The 21,729-nt window shown below is 38.8% G+C and overlaps 1 protein-coding gene across 1 annotated transcript in view; it reads right to left on the bottom strand.

Annotated features, from left to right (window-relative positions):
• Positions 1-4,349: 4,349 nt before the first annotated feature.
• The window catches only part of LOC140240924 (uncharacterized), a 39,895-nt gene continuing 22,515 nt past the window's right edge, over positions 4,350-21,729 (bottom strand). The window contains exons 10-13 of the mRNA XM_072320696.1: positions 12,986-13,225; positions 11,297-11,518; positions 5,332-5,585; positions 4,350-4,750 (exon numbers count right to left, since the gene is read on the bottom strand). Of these exons, the coding sequence (XP_072176797.1) occupies positions 4,538-4,750; positions 5,332-5,585; positions 11,297-11,518; positions 12,986-13,225 (929 nt within the window). The 3' untranslated portion in view covers positions 4,350-4,537. The remainder of the gene's footprint in view (positions 4,751-5,331; positions 5,586-11,296; positions 11,519-12,985; positions 13,226-21,729) is intronic.

Below are 21,729 nucleotides of genomic sequence, written 5' to 3'. Positions count from 1 at the left end.
TGGATGTCCAACAAGCGTGCATTATTTCAGTTTTTTTTCTCTGAATCAACAGCAGAATATTGTGATGTGTTCTGTTTGAAAGGCAATCACCGGTAAAAATGCTTTCCCGCATGCTTTCCTAGCAGCAATACAACAAGAGAGGAGTTTTGCTAGATTGGAGTACAAACTCATTCTGGCTCCTAATTTCCACCTTTAGTCTCTCTTTCTTCTCTCTTAATTTTTCTTTCATGCAGAGTAACAGACAATCAAAATAGGAAACTTTCTGGTAATGAACAGCCTCAAGCATCTGGAAACCCCACATGCCATTTTTTGTCGAATGCCTGCATATTGCTGATTAAACTACGGACACTGCACGTGTAAACTCATTCATGCATGCATGAGGACACAGCAAAACAATATTATTGCAACTTCAAACAAAACCTGAATGTAGATGATGTAAGCTATTTTGCTTCTCTGAGTACGATGGAAAACAAAACAAAACAAAAATCTGAGTTGTACTACCACAAGAGACAAGGAAACTTCAAATCAAATCTTGATCTAGGCAGTGTCTCATGAAACTTGTCAGTCACTGACAACTGTTATAAGCTACTGAAATCCTTGCATCTGATTGGCTGAGAGCAAATGCCTCATTGAATCTGCAAACGGTGAGCAACCTGTTACCCCAAAAGTGCAAGTGACTTACAAGTATTTCTGAGCAATTCCATCTGTGCATATTCGAGGCCATCACCATACGGAAACCCATCCAGTATAAACTAGCGTGTACAATCAACAGTGATAGCAGCACAGTCTGCAACATTTAGTCTTCTATGTGCTCACTTAAAGGGATTGTATGGTTTGGGCCGAGATGGGGCTTCATGTTTCCAACTTTTTTGAGAGATAATTAGAAACCACTTATGAAGTATCAAAGAGTATACAATTCTAAGATGAATACAGAGATTATTTGATGAAAATTAGTTTTGAAATGACTAAGATATCCAAAAATAATGTGATCCTAATAAAAGGTGGGATGCGCCTTTTATTAGGATCACTTTATTTTATTTTGTTTTTGAATATCTCAGCTATTTCAAAACCAATTTCCATCAAATAAACTTTGAATTCCTCTTGGAATTGTATGCTTTTTAATATTTCAAAAGTGATCTCTAATGAATCTGAATCTCCCATCTCAACCAAAAACTATACCATCCCTTTAAGCAACCAAATATGTGCTGGTGGGCATAATTATACACCTGTACCAAGTAATCACTTCTTCTACTGGTTATACAAGCGATGATACATGTATCATCATTGCATCGATCATTGTTTGACAAGTACAGTCCACACCCACACCACATACACTACTGCCAACACTCTTCAATCCCGGCCACCTGCTACTGGTACAAACGACATGAATATGCAACAGCACAAATATGAAACTACAGCATTAACATGCAAAATCTCTCACCAAACCAGTTGACCTCTGACCTCAGGTCAACGCACTTCCATCCTCTTGACAAAGGTAACAATGGCTGTTGGCTGAAATGGTTTCCTTTTTCTTCAGCTGCATGTCTAGCTGGCAATGACATTGACCACATATATTTGCTGTAATTTTTGGCATCAAACTCACACAGAAAGAAAAAAACAAAATCTCAATTTTTAGCCCATTTTATGCAAGATTACTATCTGGAGGAGTAGAGGATGGACTACATACAGTACCATGTGTGGCTGGATGAAAGACTATCTATCACACTGTCGCAAGTTGGAATATATGAAGAGTTGAAATGCAAAAACCCATTTCTGTTAACTTGAGGTATTTGAGATTGAAGCAGGTTAAAAACAAAGGAAATTATCTAAAATATATAGTATCATTGAAAAGATTTTTTTTTTCTATTTGATGAGGACATTACTTAAAAGTAAAGAAAAAAAAAGAACATAATGTTTATCAGTTCTTGCATTGAAACATTATGGTTTTCCCCAAGCACTAAAATCCATTTTAAGAATGGAAATAAGGTCATGCACTGGAAGGTAAGACATAAATAGATGGGGCGGACATATTTCAGCTCTTTTGGTTCCTTTTTCCTTTAATTTTCTTTTCTTTCTTTTTTTTTTTTTTTTGGTATTGTTTATCATCCTTTCATTTTCCTATCTAAATAAGTGATATGAAATATTCTTTCAAAGGAGGACAGTATGGGAGTCCAAGCTTCTTTGGGTGGAGAAAAAAAATGATCACGATGGAAGTTTGCATAAAATGAAATAAGCCAGTTCAGAGAAGTGATTTGCGCATGTGCCGAACAAAGGTCAAATGAGAATGTTTGTGAATTTCCCACTGACTTCAAAATGGAAAGAATCTTCAGGCAAGCTCTATCTAGAATGTCTGTGTTTCACACTAGGAATTTGCAGGTAAAAGTAATTTATCTACAATGTCTAACAAAAGCTCTCTAGATGCATTTCATTTACAATGCTTACAAAGATGCTTCATCAGGGCCCTGTGTCATAAAGCTGTTTGTAAAGTTACGAACGACTTACGAATGACTGGTGATCAGTTCTGATGTGCTATACTTAATCAGAATTTCAATATTTCAGCACAAGGACTGATCACCGGTCATTCGGAAATCGTTCGTAACTTTACAAACAGCTTTACAAAACACCCCCAGAAGACCTTTCCATGTTACTTGAAAGTCTTTGGTGCAGGGGTCCTTTGAGACAAAGCAATACCTGTGAACTGGCTTATAGTTGAAATACCAACCTTGGAGTATTGGAAATGACATTGACATGACCTATCATATGGAATACTCTCGCAATAAGAATACAAAAGTTTCACTATGATACACTAACCAGCCATAGAAAAGTATATATGCTTCTCATTTTCATCATAGTCATCTACAAGAAGCTATACTGTGCACACACAATGGAATGGAATGGCATCTTTTGAATACTAAAATATCTGAATTTGTCTATGAAACAGGAGGTGAATAACATTCAAGATACCATAGCGTATGAACAATATGTGCTTTAACACACAAATATATTTTTCTCTCTCACTCTCTCTCTCTCTCTATTGTGTAGCAATAGGCACAGTTCCACTATTCATACTTTGGTGAAGAAGGAAATAGTATATCAAAACAAGGTGATAACGTGGCAGCTGATCACGCGAGAAAACCAAGCAGGTAATCCAGCCACAAAATCTAGATCAGAATCAGCTTCTTCATCATCCTTCATATATGGAAATCAAATCCAGATGAATCAAGGAATATCATGAATTCTTGGACAAAGTACTATTGAATACTCCACAAGTCTCACCATATCTGTATCTTTCATGGAATAAAATCCTTCCATCGATTCTCTTCAAAATGAGAAATCTGTTGTTACGACCATTTTGCACCAACATGACAGATGAAATGATCAGCTGGTGACTTGTAAAAAAATCTATCTCAGTAAAATCTATAATCATAATTTTTTACATAAATGTTCAGGTTGATGAAATGAATACCAGGTAATCAACCACTGTTATCAAACTTGATACTCACTTCCCACACAGTCAATTTAAAGGCAAAGGTGTGGTGACACAGTGGCATTTACAAATAATCTTCACACAGAGTTGTAACTTTTGATGCTGCCACTACATCTTTTCTGATTTTTTTATCTTGAGAAGAATGGAATACCACAATTCACTGATTTGAAGTGAATATCAGGAGTGCTTGCTGTTTATGGCATCACTGAATATCTACACAGAGCAGCAGTCTAACACATCACATCATATTAGATCCATAGACGTCGAAATCCAGACACTAAAAGCGGTCCAGAGTTTCGGATATCTTACTTCTCTCCCACTGCCATCTCGGCCACAGAGGGCGGGCTTGCCTCGGATCAAACGTGGGGGGAGTTTCATCGCACGTGAGGATGAGCAACGAGAGCAGTCCTCGAGCCGTGGTGCTTAGCTGCACGTACTTATCCTCTGCATCCGCGGTCTCCACGGCAACCACAGATTAACTCTGCACCACCGATGTCCACATCATCCCACCCCACTCAGTTGTGGCATGCCCTACAAACATTATCACCATTCTCATATAAACACTGTGAGGCGGAGCCTGCACGAAAGAATATAACTTTTGATGCTGCCAATCCTAGTACTATGGTACTTGTGATGCTGAACCTGCGATGTGCATACCCAAACACACTGTCATCCAATGCAAATATTACACACTTGTCAATAGTGTTTATAAAAAAATCACCTCCTGTGTATACTCGATATTTTAATCCATCTGGTGTTCATTTCACATATTGCTCCTAAAAGATTGCAAATGCAAATTTACACTTTTACTTCTATTCCGTCTTTGGATCTTGTCTTGTATCGTTATATTTCTTTTGGTAGCTCGCACAAACTGGAATGCACAAAAAATCTGCGAAATACAACAGCACGTCCTAGAGCTTGTGACAGCATATAGCGTTAAGTCCGCTCGCAGGGATGTCTCTATACGCTTCAGCGAGTACAAGTACGTCACATGAGCTGCACGCATATTTATCATCTCCATGGAGATTGTTTGGAGCACATTCGCATCGCTCATATTAGTCTCTCCTCGGGGGGCATCTTGAGGACGTTGTCCATCTCCACGAAGGAGCCGGACATCTCCTGCCGGCTGGGGCTGTAGCTGCCCTGCGTCGCCCGCTTCTTCCTCACGGAGCACACGAAGCAGGAGATGAGGATGATGATGATGATGAGGATCACGCCCGCCGCGATGGATGCGCCGATGATGATCCACAGGTTGGTCGATGCCTGGTTCGATTTTGGCAAACGGGAGAATGAGACAAAATCCATGGTTACACCGCAAGTCATTACAGCAAGCCTTTCCTTCTTCAAACAAGTTATCCCTTCATAATGGCTCATCTGCGAATGTCAAAGCCCTTCCCTTCAATTTGCACACCATAGAAGTGACTCTTGAAATTGCAAAAAATAACAATCCCAGCAGAAACTTAGAAAATAAACCTACAAGACCACACTTCTTCTTCTTCTTCTAGTGCACAGCACAATGTGCCTGTCTGATATCATTTGCTGACTATTGCTAGTACAAGACCATTCATGTAACATCATATACAGTAAAGAACTTATAACTCACTATAGAATCATATCAAACTGTAACAAATGATATCAATGCTACTACAACCAGGTTATCATGAACAATATTTTTGAATGAAATAGGTTGCTTGGGTTTGAGAGATACAGCAAAAGAATGCATATATCAACAATCTCAAGTGTAAGGTCAAAGGTCATTTCTTTGTACTCTTCCATCTATGGAGCTTCACAAATCCCCCTCTACCCCTGCACACACCCCCTGAACACACCCTGGGGGCACCCACCTGTGTGCAATCCGTGCCGCTGTACCCGTTGACGCAGTCGCACCTGTACGTTGAGCCAGCGTTGGAGCACTGGCCCCCGTTCTGGCAGGGGGCGCTGAAGCAGTGGTCCATCTCGTCACACACCGTCCCGATAAAACCGTCGGCGCACTCACACTTAAAGCTGCCCGGCTCCTCTTGACAAGTTCCCCCGTTCTGACAGAGCGTGGTGTCGTTACAGTCCGGATAGTCCACTGAGCAGTTCTTACCCAGGAAACCTACAGATTGCAATGGACAGGAGGGGAAAAAAAGAGCATGTTACGTTTACAACCAACATGCAAGTGTCGACTTACAAACTCCATTCATGTGAATTCATCTTCTGGGCCCCATACCACTCCATGTCAAGCTGTCACCACAACAAAAATCCCACCTACTCACTTGGCAATTATGTCATCCAGCAGCGAATGATAGAGCCAAAAATAAAGAAACTATCAAAAAGGGGGGAAAACCACATCATTGCTTTGCCTTGAGCCCATACATTGGAGACATCAAATAAAAAAATTAAATGTAATTTATATGTGGTGAGCACTCTAACATAAAAAAAGCAGTAACACAACTACATAATTATAAAATGTATTATCACTTCAGATAAGTTTAGTTTGCCGACTTTCGCAACTTTCCCATGAATAAATCACATAGCACCTGCTTCTTTCTTTCCTCATGCCATTCTCTATTCAATTATCACATTTTGACAGAGCAAGTGGCAGCTGTTCACGATCTACACGAGGCAGGTTTAGACATGACACACACACACACATGATATAATTAGTAACAATTAGCAGCCCAAATCATACAGCGTGATCTGCTGAATGACAAGAAACTATTCTTTTTTTTTTTCTTCCTTTCTTTTTTCTTCTTTTGTTCAGGCTAAGACTAACAGTTACTGGTTGCTTAGAGAGAGGTATGAGTTCTTGCTCTCAGTGTCAGAATTGACAACCTGTTTGTGGTGAGTGATGACATTTTGAGGCCCCTGACTTGGAAAAAGAGACACATAAAATATCTCTCTGCTCTTATCTTGTTAGCACATCACATAATACCCTGTGCATATAGGCCACAATGCCAAGGCAAGATGATAGAATTATGTTGATAATACGTGTAGCACAGATGGAAAATTGATAAGTTGATAATACAGAGTTAACAAATTACTGCCAGAGATTACAAGCTCGACCATGAAACTATCAAGTAGCAAGTATCAAGCATTTTTTACAAGTATGTTGGCTTTCAGCTGCTTCCCTTAGAGTCACACCTGCAAAGTTAACATATGTATGTCAGTCTTGACTTAAGACTATCACCAAGCAGAGAACGGCAGGGAAGATATAAAACAGAACTTGCTCCACTCAACTTCATGTTGATTATTAAAGCACAGGCTTTGCCTTAGCTATGGATATTTGAATGATGGGAGAATAATACAGACTGTTGAGGACCAGTTAGAGGCTGACAGAGTCAAACCTGTATGAACATTTGAAATATCAAAGATGTTGCTAAAATAAGATCACAGCAGCTTTGAAGCGGATTTTGGCGTGCAAATTCTTTTCAACTTTCGTATGCCCTTGGCCCAGATGTGAACCATGTCTCGCCCACACCTGAGGAACCATTTTACGAAAGGGGGGGAGGGGGTCGGTCTTCTTTAGAGGGGATGTTCACGCCTGTGACAAGAAGCCAGGTCGGTCCTGTGCTAATAAGATTCCACGAGGTTCCCCCTAGGGTGGGAAACGTGCTACATCCTGAATGGGTGCTCCACTGGGGAGGTAATAACATCCCTCGTAGATTTAATCAAAGAATGGCCAAATACCTTAGCCTACAGCAAAATGACAGTATAGTTAACCCCACCAACCCCCCCCCCCTCAAAAAAAAAAAAATCCATCATGTACACTGTACACACACACACACAACACACATACATACATCCTCATGAACAAATCCACAGATACCTACAATATCTATATCATCACAACAAAAAATTATTTAAATAACAATCTTATTTCAGTGTAAAACAACTTTCCTACCTTTGGGACACTGCAAAAGGTACAATGATGTGAGTAGAAACGTGTATATCATGAAATTATAATCAACAAATGAAGGAAAAATGAAAGATTAGTGACAGCTTTAGGACGTAATCCGATTGAAGCTTCTTCGTCTTGCATGGTTGCACAAAAATGTCTTTTGACTAACCTCAGCTTGGTAAATAGACTCACACAAACGAAAGCACGGAGTAACTCAGTATTCATGCCACAAAGCAGGAAAATATTTTTTTCACATTGTTCTTGAAGCACTACTAGGAACTTCAGGCTGGAAATTGATGAAAAGCAATATCCCATGGAGCCCATATACACTTGTACTTGGACAGACATCTCATTAAATCACTCTTTAGCAGTATTATATGGCATGAATGTTCACACAAAATAGACAAATCAAAACTGCCATTCACACATACCCTTGCACTTAACACAGAAGAGTCAAGCAGTAGTATTATATTCTTGTGTGTGCAAAAAGTTTGAAAAACAAGCCACAGACACGAAAACACTGGTCAGCATGGCTGGGTCAAAATACTAAGTGCATCCTCAGTGGGTCTTCTCTTGACCCACTTGACCGAGAAGTTTGACCTTTTTTCTGGCACTGTGGCAATTTTAGTCCATGAGCAAACATCTGCAGTGACTGCTGTTATCTCTGTAGGGCAGGGAGATCCATGCTTGGTGAGATGTACGGCACATTTCATTACAATGTTGTGGCACCTCGCTCAATCTTTATGCCAGCAAAATCTTCCGGCCTCCCTCTCCTTACAAAAATCATCGGTAAAGGTGCAAAAGAGGCTACTGACCTTTCAGTGTTGACACTCCTTTGACCAAACAATTAGCCTGGGGCTTTTCGGTCCATTCAAATACTGTATTATCTTGGTAAGGGTGGTATATTTGTGTGTTATACTTCCAGACCAGACTTTTAAACTGCACAAAATCACTCTTCTACAGTGCTTTGGCATTGTGATACACACATGCATTCGCAGATTTCCACAAATACCATGGTACTTCAACTCCAGTCACCCTATGACGATGACTCATATTGACAATAAAAACTAAAATCACTCAAACTTCCCCAACCTCTCAAGCCCCTCCCCCTACAAAGCAAAAGAAAAAAACAACAAACAAATTAAAGAACCATACTTTTTTTCCATACAACCTGTATTCTATATTCCTCAGCTGTTCTGCCTACCTTTTATTCTATGAAGCCTTCAATAGGTGAGTGTGGGTGTTACTCTACACCTGATACACAATAGAATGACAGGTATTTTTATGTGTCATAAATAGGTGTAAGAGCAATGAGTCTACCATTGGAATTTGGACATAAGCACAAAGTCCGTGGGGAGTCAAAATATCTCTCGTATGTACACAAAACTGACATTTCTACTTTGGAACAAACAAATAATTTTAAATGAAATTGACATGTCTCCACAGAATTCACAAATAAAAATTGATATTTCCATATAGAACTAATGGATGATTTTTAAACTGAGGGTTCTACACAGGGGTAAGAGATAACTAAAAATATATGACATTTTATATGAAAAGTTCTATATAAAAGATAAGTTTCAAATGGTTCAATGCTTATCTGAATGTTTGTTTCCCTTGTTTGATTTGTCTGGTGTTCAAACAGAAAGACAAATTCTGAGAAACTGGCACAGTTAATCGTTGCATTTTCTGCACTGCTGCCTCGCCCCAAAATGGGGACAGAATCAAAGACACAACAAAAAATAAATGAGAGAACCACAATGAATTTCATCAAATGTTCAATTTAAACAGAAAGACAGGGAAAATGACCAACAAGAACATTGCTTGATGGGACTAACGCTAAATTGAAATGATTTAGGCACCGCTGACAGCACAAGAAGGGGTGCCACTGGTAGCTTTGGGCAGAAAACTACCCTTGAATGTTTCCAATACAGCATACATGTAACTCTCCACATACTGTGCATAATTTCACCCACACAACGTACACCACAAGAATAGAATGAGGTTCCGCAATTGAGTCCATGGTTTTGGGCTTTCCCCAGGTTGCCCCACAAAAAACAAAGAAACAAAAAATTGCCAGAAACAAACACACAAAAAGCAAGCTGATAGTCTCTTCTCTCACCTTTTAACCACAGCGAAAACTTCTACCACTTCACGATATACATAGATATGAGCCTCATAAAAAGACTATTAAAAACATTTGAGGCAAAAACATCACCCCGGTAGAGTGACATTTGTGGCCACAAGACAACACTCCACAGCACTGCAACTCTACTCACACATACCACCCGATGGCATTCACTTCAGCATTATGTTTGTTTGGTGTTTATTTCCCAAATATATTATTGTCATCGTTTTTTCCTCCTTTTTTTGCTTTTTTTTTGTGCAAAATACCCTTACATTTCAATGGGAGAAAAAAAAAATGATGGATTTGTCTGCCCTGCAAACACAATGCATGCCTGAGCTCTAATCCTTCGTCACATAATAAATTGACAATAGCCAGTATCAGACCATGCATGAATCATGACACTACAAAAGAAACACACAGGCCTTTGCCTGTATTCAACCTCTTCAGGTATGTCTGTCCTTCCTTCTTCTTCTACTTTTTTTTTTTTAACTAAATCCTTTGATCTCTTTGATAAACATCTTTTCTCTTCAATCTTTCAGTCAGCATAATTCCAACACTTTTGTACATGTATGCTCCAAATTTTATTTGTTCAGTTTGATTTTAATCTTTTGTTTTGTTTGTTGTTGTTTGTTGTTGTTGTTGTTGTCATTTTTTGCTCTGACTTATTAACTCACTCCATGGTCTTCACTTTAATACTTTGCCTTGCTTCCTTCTTTTGTGTTCTTTTTTTTTCTCTCTCTCTTTCCATTGCTGAGCATTTCTCCCTACTCTGTTCCATCTTGCTTTCCTACATGCTCACTTACCTTATATTTATCTTTCCATCTTTTAATATTATCTGTATACAAACATACCAACCAATCCATCATCTATCTACAAATCTGCCTACCAATCAAACCATCCAGCCAGCCATGTATCTATCCATCTAATTATCTACATACCAACATACATGTACCTACAATAGTACCAATCCATCTATCTATTTCTCTATATCTATCTACCATGTATCTACCTACCTATCAAATTATCCATCCAGCCGTCAATATATATCCATCCATCAATTCATCTATTCTCTGTTATCTCCTTTCACTTCTAGGAGTCATCCTCAAGTCCATTCAACAGATGTCGTCTTCCCACAGCACACACACACACACACACACAATTCCATTGATCCTTCAAAGCCGCTCAAAAGGCTGTATTTTGTCCTGCAAATCTTGACCTTGTCACAATCTTCTGAGGACATCCTAAGCCAAGTTTGCACACTTTTCCGCGACTAATACTTCCCGAATAGAATGCATGTGTGGAAGGACCCCGACTCCATCTGTCATTAGACATACCGCGGCACAGCTTTTAACAAGCACAGACTTTGTGCTCTTCTGTTGACGCTTTGGCGACTCCAGGTTCCTGGTGTGAACACTTCCCTTCCAGCCATCTCTAACTTGATTTGTCTTTGTGAAAAGGAAGTGGCTTGTTTCACACTCAAACGAGCCGTGAGAATACGCATGAGTTACCTCAGGTCATGGAATCACTCCACCACCTCTACTGCTGTGGCTCAGAGGATAGATATGTCAATGGACTCATGAGGTTCTGGGTTCAAGTCCCCTAGCTCTAGCTCTTGAGCCTAGTCCAACAGAGAGGACCATTATAAGCCATTTACCCCCTAGCTGCCTGCTTACAAGCATTCATTGTTGCTCTAGTGGCCAAATGAAAATGTACACACACACACACACACACACACACACACACACACACACAAAGAAAAAACAAAATATATATTATATATAAATATATGAATACTTACCAGAATCAGTGCAGTCACAGAAATAGTCGTTCTGCAAGTTCAGGCAAGGAGTACCATTCTCGCAGGGCTCTGATTCGCACTCATTTATGTCCAACGTGCAGTTCTTGCCGGTCCAGCCCGGGGCGCAGGTGCAGACGTAGTCGTAAGGCAGGTCCGTACACGAGGCTCCGTTACTGCAGAACTCACTGTCACAGTTTGGAAGTTTAATTTCGCAAGTGACACCTTTCCACGGAGAGACAACAAAAACAAAATCAACATCATTATATCTTTTGAATCAATCTGTTTTTGAGGTAATAATTAGTTTTTAGGGGAGTTGGCTGTAGCTGCTAAATTATCGATCATGAATTCAATTCCTTTTCATTTTTGCAATTTAAGGAAAGAGCACTTGAGATACCTCTTTCAGAAAGCAGGGGGAATAATACTCCTAACAATCAATTATAAAACATTTGTCAAACCTGAATCAACAAGGAATGTAAAATATTAGTGAAATTCAGACGGTGATCATTAACTTTGGATACGCTTGGAGTTAAGTATGGGGCGCCAAATATCACATAGTCTCCCTTTCAACACAAAATCAGTCATTTCATCACAAACTGACGATTTCATCAACAAAATTAAATTATTTTGTCGAAGAAATTGTCATTTCATCAATGAAATGACCAATTTTGTGACGAAAGAGACCATGCAACACTTGGCACCAGTGCTTTCCTCTAATCTTATATCCTCGAAGATAAGGATCACCTTCTGAACGTAACTATCATATCCCGTGAGACATTACTGCAAACAGATTTTCTGCAATATCAGGGGTCAAGAAATGAACTCGCTGACAACATCACTGGTAAAAACATTAAAAGCAAAGCAATCCAGCCATCTTGCTGCCCTACTCCAACAATTGAAGAAAAACTGAATGATTCATTTCATGTTATGATCAACCATTACATGTATATGCAGTACTGAATGTTTTATGGAATTCTAGGTAATTAACTAGATACCTTCCTTCTTTACTACACTTCTCTTGGTCAAATTTGACCTCAATCATTTGACTTTTTGAAAATGAAAAGGCTTGCATACAGTCCAACGATACACTCAGGCAGAAACATTACTAATTTACAGTCTGGCAACAAGGCTACACATCAGCAAGGCTACACATCAGCAGATGATACTTATCTAATTTTACTAGATAAGTATATATTTTGACTTAATTTTGCACATTGCACACAGCCCAGATGTTTGCTTTATATCTTAGCGTTGTTTTGTTTTTCTAATTTCATGTACATTTGTGATAAAATTCGCGTTAAATACTCCCGATTAATCACGAGCAACGATCGAGCCCCTCTCGTGTATTGGAGTGGCCTAGGCAGGTGGACAGCCAATCACGGCCCCTCCTTGCCGAGAAGTCTGCTCAAGGTACCGAGCCGGACTGGCCAGAAAATACGATCGTCGATTGGGCAACTCGAACCGAGGCCAGTGAGGGAGATTTATTTGATTTGATATGATATATTAATTTTGATTTATTTGCAATAAAATGAAAATAATATAGGGTAAAATTTGGAAATTTATAGAAATTTTATGAATATAGATTTGGCGTAAATATTCCTCGAGGAATGATAAACGCCAAATAAATTCAAATAACAACAACAAAAACAACAACATCCCGCTCCCATCCCCCACCCGCAAATTACGCTGTACCTCCATAGCCTGGAGCACAGGCACAGTAGAAGCGCTCCCGGTCGGACGTGCAGTTACTGCCAGCCTGCTGGCACGGGTTGCTGTCGCACCAGTCGATCTCGTTCTCGCAGTACGTGGCGTTGAAGCCCGTCGGGCAGTAACACTCGAATGAGAACGATCCACTAACCAGCTCCTGTGAGCACAAACCACCGTTCTGGCAGGGCCCGTTCACGCACGGGCCTCTCAGCTCACAGCGATCGCCTGTTAGGTGGGGATGGGGGGAGGAAAAACTATGCATGCATGAGGAGGACCGGAAAAGATATTGACTGGGCCTCATAAATTATGCACAGAGGAATAATGGATTTTTCCATTCATGGTATACAGAGATTTAATCAGCATTTGATGAAATGCACTTCAGCTGTCATAAATTTGCACAAAATATGGCAAACACAGACCTCATACCATACGTAACTTAAAACAGCAAGAAAAAAAATACAAAATTCTAATAGTATTACTAACAGCAAAACAACCTACATACTCAAAAGTTGCCCTCCAAATTTATGCAAGCATACATAGTGTATAATTAGACTTTCGGCAGAAACATTCCTGATGCTCTGGCAGGCATCACAAAGACAACTTGTTGTAATTTTGCGAAGGTGCTTTGTTTACATTTGAAAAGAAGGCAAGAAGGTGACTGGTTGAAATAAGCCTACATGTAGGTGCCTTGTTTAGGCCAAAATGCTACAAGGCAACTTCTCAAAGCCTGCCAATGCATTTTGTTTTAAGTCAAGACGGCTATAGAGCAACTAGAAGAAAGTCCCCTGGGCACCTTGATAAAGACGAAGTAAGACAGCAACATGTTACTACTCTTCTAGGCACTTTCCTTGTGATGAAGAGGCAAAAAGGCAGTATTTTTAAAGCTCACCAGCAAATGCATTATTTGAAAGAAGAAGATAAATAGACAAGAAGGTTAAAAGGCAACTACAGTAGGTGCTGTTTGTTCTGTGTGAAAAGGCAGGAGAGCAACTTATCAAAACCCACCAAGGCACCTTGCTTTGGACTGAAAGGCAGGAAGGCGACCTAAGGGCCTGACATTTTGTAACTAAATGAACATTTCGTTAACGAAACGGTCATTTTGTCAACGAAATGACCAATTTCGTAACGAAATGTTCTGTGTGACACTTGGTGCTCCATGGTTTTTGTCCATGGTTGAAACCATGGTTTCATTTGTACCACCTTCGTGAATTCGGGCCTTTGTGTCCTTGCCAAGGCGAGTTTCAGCAAATTGCCTTCTTTTCAAACACTTGAACTTCCGCGACATGCTGCTCTGATTTTGCTTGACCGAGAAGCATATAAAGAAGAGCACACTACATTGGTTGATTGACAGTAACAATGAGATATTGAAAGTAATCCATTTTGTTTTGTTTGGTTTTTTCTATCTCTCTCTTAGGCAGAGAGAAGATGCAGAGACTACATACAAATTTAGACCAGAAAAGCTCTGAAGAGAATCCATACAGAGCGTTCTGTCCACTCAAAACACGGGCAGGTTGTTTGACATCAGATTTCAAGAGTAATTCTATCACTTTCACTCACATGAATGAAGTTACTTCTTAAGGAAACTTAGGGCAATTAGTAAAAGGGCATTGACTTTTGATTAAAAAACAAACAAGAAAACAGATACACAAACAAACACACCACAATGAACATAAGACTTCTGACAACACCACAAAATGCTACATTACAACACAACAAGAGATACACTGTACATGAATCATAAAAAACATATCCATGCTTTGTATTTCATCACCCTGTTATTTTGCTACAAGGAAAAAAAATGTTACTGAATAAATAAACAAAATTGAATTCTCAAACCATAAGCACATATCTGCATTAATTATGCAGATAAAATGTATAAAAACTACCATACAGAGATTTTTAAAAACAAGTACCATACTCAAATACAGGAGCTTTCAGAAGGTATTACAACATTTCGTGTATTTCTGACTTTTATAATTCCCTATTTGGTAACTGACCAACTTTTCAGGTGAATGAATGTACATAAACCAGCCACACAACACAACACCAGTCAATATTATTACTGTGTCTGAGAGTGAATTATTTGAGAGCCACGCACACACATTTCCTCAAAACAAATTTTCAAGAAAAACAACAAAATTATGAAATAAGAAAAAGTAAGCAATGTGTCAGTGAGTTCAGAACTAAAATAAAGGAGCACAAGGCAGGCTTTTAAACCACAAACACATTATATTACGTCTCGGTAACATATAATGCCTTTTGAAAACAAGACTGATTCTAACAAAACCCTCCTGGTACAGCCAAACTCGTCAAACATACAAACTCATCAAGGACTATTAACAGATGGTACTGTGGCTTCGTAGTAAAGTGGACACTTCTTCTATGTCAGAGTGAGAGCGCAATTATGACTTTAGTCACAATATTTAAAAGAAAAATAATGCCTCCGGCACCACTTCGTGGCGGAGGCATAAAAAATGTGTGAATAACTGCCTGAATGTAGAGCTCAGTGTGATCTGTGATTCATCCCCTCACTATGGCGTTACATAGACATACATTCACACGAGAAATGACAGCTACCACAGACGTTCCCACAACTCAACAAGTTCAGCACTGGAAAATACTGATGGTTTATGTTCAAATTATGATACTTATTCAAAGGGAAAACAAATAAATATAACTGCAGCACTCCAAGTGGAAAAGGTCACAGTAAAGAATGGATGAAAGATAAGAAAAATGGCATGCCATTTGATCTTAATCAAGCACTGATGTGAGTGATATTCCATATTAATAATCATTAAAAAAAATGGGGGATCCATTTGATTTTTCATTTTGTTTGTTGTTATTTGCTTGTTTTGTATGGCTTTTTTTTTGGGGGGGGGTGGCTATTATTTACCTGTTTTAATATCATAAAGGTTGAATTGTTATGAATTAACCTGGGTTGCTTTTGAAGGTTGGAGAAGATACTGTAAGGCAAGATTTTTCCATGGCATTAAATTTTCGTGAATTGGAGCCGATGGCCTTTGTCGCAGCATGAAATTTTTGTGAGTTGCCCGGTTAAACATTCAATGCATATTCATGTAGCGTAGACAAGAACTTTCAGGTGCATTTTAATTTTGCGAATCTTGGCTCTCGTAAAATTTGCGAAATTAAAATGCATGCGAACGTTCCTCATTTTACAGTATAATTCATGTTACCAAAGTTATTCAAAGGCAGAAAGGACCAACCCAGAAGAAGAATAATAGTGGCATCACTGGCTCACACATACATGTATTCCACACTTCATCAGTACTTCATTACATTCCGTCACTAACCTTAACCATTGGCTAATCATCATAAAATGGTCATATTTCCTCCACTCTCCCACTCCCTGTCAAAAATGAGGAATATGTGAGGAATTCCAGTCACGGTACCACCGCCTGCAGTAGATATGATCCTCTCCCCTCCCCCACCCCACCCCCCACCTCCCCCCCCCCCCCCAAAAAAAGAAAAAGATACAGGCCTAGTGTTTCACACCAATACTGCAGATTTAAATTTCAAATTACTTTTTTGCAATGTTACATGAAATGTTTTGCTGATGTTCGTTTTCAGCAATTTGTTTAGATGTACTTTTATACATTACAATGTTAATAATCAGACTGAGTGTTGATTTCATGATAACCTAAATATGTTTTCACTTGTGACTATACAGATACAGTATACCTACGAACACATATTTAAAGGAACAATTACCCAACTCACGTACGTCTACAGTATATGTATCTTTTTTACCCTAAAAGTTCAGATATCCTTTTATTTGTCTGCAATGTCTCCATCAGAGGTACACTGTATGTCTTTCACCACAAAAGAATAAAACATTAACACACTATCTCATTACATCAAACCATGTTAGCACACTTTTCTACGAAGGAAGGCAGAAAAAAACAGAGTGTGTTATCAAACATGTACGGCTGTCTTCATGTGAATCTAGGTATTACAAACTGTACGCATCAGGACAGTGTGCACTGATATCTAGGCAGAAATGGGTGTTAATCATCAGAGATGCCATGTCTAATCTTAGCTGAACTACACCAGTCACTAATTAGTGTTACCAGCCATCCAGGTTTAGTGCGCTCACTGAAGTCAATTTACATTTCATCGGCCGAGGGCCAGAAGGGCGCTAATAATGTAGTTTGAAACCTGTGGAGGAAGCGCCTTTCTGGCTCTCAACTGCGAAGCAACCGTTTTCGAAGTTCTCTTCATACTAACACATTCTGGCGACACATAAACTACAATGGTACAGAATTTACGCAAGGATTACACAGAACAATGAACGAAAACAGAGATGCATGACAGAAAGAAAACGAGAAGTTGATGATGATGACGACAAAAGAACACAACAAAAGAATGGGAGAGAGAGTGTGTATATATACCTTGGGTAAACTCTACGCAGCTACAGGCCCAACTTGTGTTTCCATTCTCCGTGCGACACTCGCCTCCATTAAGGCAAACCTCGGCCGAACAACGGGCCTCGGCACACGTAGGCCCCACGTAGCCCACTGTGCAGTTGCACTCGAAATCGCCTCTCGCGGGATGGACGCACTCGCCCCCGTTTTGGCAAGGGTTGGAACTACATGGGGCAGTCTCACATTGAATGCCTATCAAATTTTTGTTGTTGTTGTTGTTGTTTGTAGTGGGAGTTTGTAGGTGGAGGTGGCACAAGGGAAAATATTCCCACCAGAATTTTGGGTGTGAAACGGGTTGAATGTCACAATGTTATCACATGAGGGCAGTATTTCATATTGGGTATGAATGCAGTTTGAATTGGCACACAAGAATAGGATTTGCCATCACAAAGAGGGATCATTGAAGAGCGAGAAGTCGTGAATTGATGGGAGGAGCCAAGTATGAAGTGGGAGGAGTCAAATCAGAAGTGGGAGGGGAGAATAGAAGAAATGATCAAAGAGTTTAGAAACTTTCTGGAAACTCAAACAATGCTATGCTAACACAAAATCAATTTGGGGAGTCAAATCAACTGAAAATCAGAACTCCTACACAAATATCTAAACCATGCAACACTTTGGGGAAGAAGTATGTATGGTTAAATCTTGTGGCTTAGTTAACACGTGGAAGGAAAAAAATACATGGTTCATCTCGGGGCTAAGGGGACAAAAGGTTGACCTCAATTTGCATCACAACTTCCCTCATAACTTGGTTAGTAGGCATGCGCAAGTCAGTGGGTAGCATAAAAGGGTTATGGCAAAGGACAATTTCTTTTCGGGGGGGGGGGGGCATGGCGCATCTCAATTTGCTTTGGATAGCGAAGTGTCGCAGCAAGTTGCTCAAGATACGTCAGACGTGCTGCTATTTTAGGTAAGTGCATTCATCTGTCTCGATTGCCAGCATTGTATTGTAAAATAAATAAATAAATAAATAAATAAATATTAAAAAATATGAATGGATGTTTTCAAGATCATTTTCTCATTTAAGTATTCCTTGACACACTATGAATTTATGGTAAACTTATCATTTTTTTAGTTAGTTGTATGAGAGTGTGCAAGTATAAATGTGTTTATGTACAAATTTGTGTTTGTGGGCAAACAAATTTCTTCCAATAAAGAATTTTACCAAACTGCAGTGGACACGTTCTTTGTGCATTCGTTCCAAATGATATTTTGAAAAGTCCACACTTGATTGGTGTATAAGCCAATTTCCGAGTGACAGAATTGATTAAAGTGTGAGTACATTGGGTTAAATTTCCTTTGCAAACATTTGTGATGTTTTCTGTTCAAAGGTCAGGAAATATACACTGTACATGTACAGAAACATTTATAATCTATATTAGTCCTTCTGGCAGCTACATTGTATGTAGCATATAGGGGTTATAGCAGAGGACAAAGTTCTATGTTTCTGTTCAGAGTTCTGTCTATGGATACAATAATATACAATCTAGATCAGTCCACATCTGGCTAGCCAAAAGAATATATGCATAATTCTGCCAATATATTTGGATGTGGCATTTTTGTTTGATGTTTAATGTTTGATATACATGTACAGTCTGGTGTCAGGTGTCCATGTTTTAATCAATACTTGGTGAGCTCTTGGCCTATTTCAAGTGAGTACCAAAGGCAATGATGCCAATATTATGGTTCGATGTGAGAGTTTAAAGCTGTCGTCATGCCACACATTCATTTTATGCAGTGTTAAGCATCGCTGGCTGCGTTGTAAATAACAATGCTGAAATCTTGGAAACAAGAGTTATGATGGTGACGATGAACAATGGATGATAATCACATAATCGTGTTGAAAAAAAAAATGACTGTATATTAAATGAAAAGTAATGGTTGTGCCTGCAGCAACGATGATGATAACGATGATGATTTCTAAAAGTGACAATGACACACTATGTGTGGCAGAGGAGATGTTGGATGATGAAGATGATGATGATGATGATGACGACGACGACAGTGATGTTAAAAGGCATTGATGACAACGATGATGAAATCAAAGGCATGACAAGATGTTGGAGATACATGTGACATTGATGTTGATGATGATAATGATGATAAACTCTAGCCCAAAGGAACATAAATGAAATGCTCAAAAGAGAATGCAGAGTTTGGAAATTAGTTTAGAGGGAAAATTGGAAAACGGGCAAGAGACACCCGAAAGACAATGAATGAACAAAACATCCATGGTACATTCATACTCACAGCACAAAAACAAACTGGTAGACATTCAGAGTTAACATAACTCTCCTAGCATTTTCTCTGTTATTAACTATTGTATGCTTACATAATACACAACACCCTATCTCTTCAAAACAGTCCTCAGCTGGTAAAGTCATTCCCTTTTCTTCTTGCATTGAAGAATACTTAAAGGACAAGTTCACCTTCATAGACATGTGGATTGAGTGAATGCAGCAATATTAGTAGAGCACATCACTGAGAGTTTGAGGAAAATCGGACAATCCATTCAAAAGTTATGAATTTTTGAAGTTTCTGCTCAGTCACGGCTGGATGAGGAGACTATGATAGCTTGTGGTGTCACATGAATACAACGATATAAAGAAAGTATAAAGAAAATTCAACATATTTTCACTTTTCTCGCATAACAAAAGAACACTCAACTTCTCTCTTTCAGAAGGCAAGGAGAATAATATTTCCCTTAACATACATCAGTAACGAGTCGAAGAAATGTGCACTTTATCAACAAAAAAAAAAGTTTTGTGAAATTCTCTTATTATTTTCCTTATACCGTTGTACGCATGTGACATCATACACTGTAGTAGTCTCCTCATTCAGCAGTGATTGCGCAGATGCTTTAAAAATTCATAACTTCTGAACGGATTGTCGGATTTTCCCCAAACTTTCACTGATGTGTTCTACTAGTATTGTTGCATTCACTCAATCCATATGTATATGAAGGTGGACTTGTCCTTTAGAATGTCATGTATGTAGAACAAAATCAAAAGATATCCTATACAATAACAATAACAGGAAGTAGGCTAGTGTTGAGTGTAGGGACCAGTAGAGATGATTAGAGGTGCACAGATTATACCCAAAATCACAACAAACCAACATCTATGTCCCTGTAGTAATCTTGCCGACCAAAAGCTCTGACAATGTGCTATCCATACACTAGCCATCTAATGCGTCCAAGCTCTTTCGGAAGTTGCTGCATAGACTAAATTGCTAAATATGAAAACTCCATTTTCTATGGTGAATTTGGTACTGTTTGATGAATCAATTTCATCAGAGCACAAGAAAAGGTGGCTGAATAATATCATTCACTGATAGTACATAATTAAAATCCAAGCTTAAATGAAGGCTTATATTTTGCAAATAACCCCCCCCCCCCCCCATTCCCATTCCTCAAGAAATCAGTTGGTGCAAAAGCAATTAAGAGTTAGTTGTTATCAAGTGCTGTTCCTACTATTTTGGTTAGACATTCTCTATCAATGTGCTGTATTCATGTGTGCTAGGTCGGCCAAAACAACAGGGCAAATGAGGCATTTTTAAAAGGCTTATAGAGATGTTTGGGAGATTTCATGCCGATGATTAGCATGATGAAATGTGAACAAGCCCTTCATCTCTTCAGAACTTTTTACCAAGAAAATAATGGAAGTGCACAGTAAAGAGTCTGATGAATTCAAGGCAATGTTTTCAGTCTGCAGTCACACATCTGACTGCTGATAGGATAGTAACTACAAGAGTGTTATCCATACTTTTGTCTGCCATGGTTTGCCCCGCTATATTTTGGCTGAATTGGCTTTCATTTTGTATGTGCAGTCTCTAACACATTGAACAACTTGTATCCGATTTTTTGTGTCTAAGAAGTAATTGCTTGTGACTATGAGTCACATTTCGCATCTGAAAAGAAGAGCAACCAGTTATGTTTTATTTGCAAATCTGTTCTCTTTCTGTGCCATTACAAAAAATAGAATAAAAAAATTGAAAAAAAAAATCATGAATATATGCATTACAGAACATAACAACTTTATAATGTACAGTAGCATATATATGCCTTTGTAGATAAGAACAAATAAAAAAAAATTTGATCATCATATCGTAGGCACTAATTTTCCGTACTATAAGAAGAGGCATGCAAGTTCAAAATAATCACATCTGCCTGGGTATTTTCTTTTCATTCAGTGCAGTGTTATTCAGCAAGATTTTGTATTTTTAAGGAATTCTTCTTCTTCTTTTTTTTCATTAGTAATCTGCACAACATTCACCTGAAAAATAAAAGTG

This window comes from Diadema setosum, chromosome 17 (assembly GCF_964275005.1).
Source record: "Diadema setosum chromosome 17, eeDiaSeto1, whole genome shotgun sequence".
NCBI classification, from domain to species: Eukaryota; Metazoa; Echinodermata; class Echinoidea; order Diadematoida; family Diadematidae; genus Diadema; species Diadema setosum.
The sequence above is the reverse complement of the archived record's forward strand: the minus strand, read 5'-3'. Positions and strand labels throughout refer to the sequence as shown.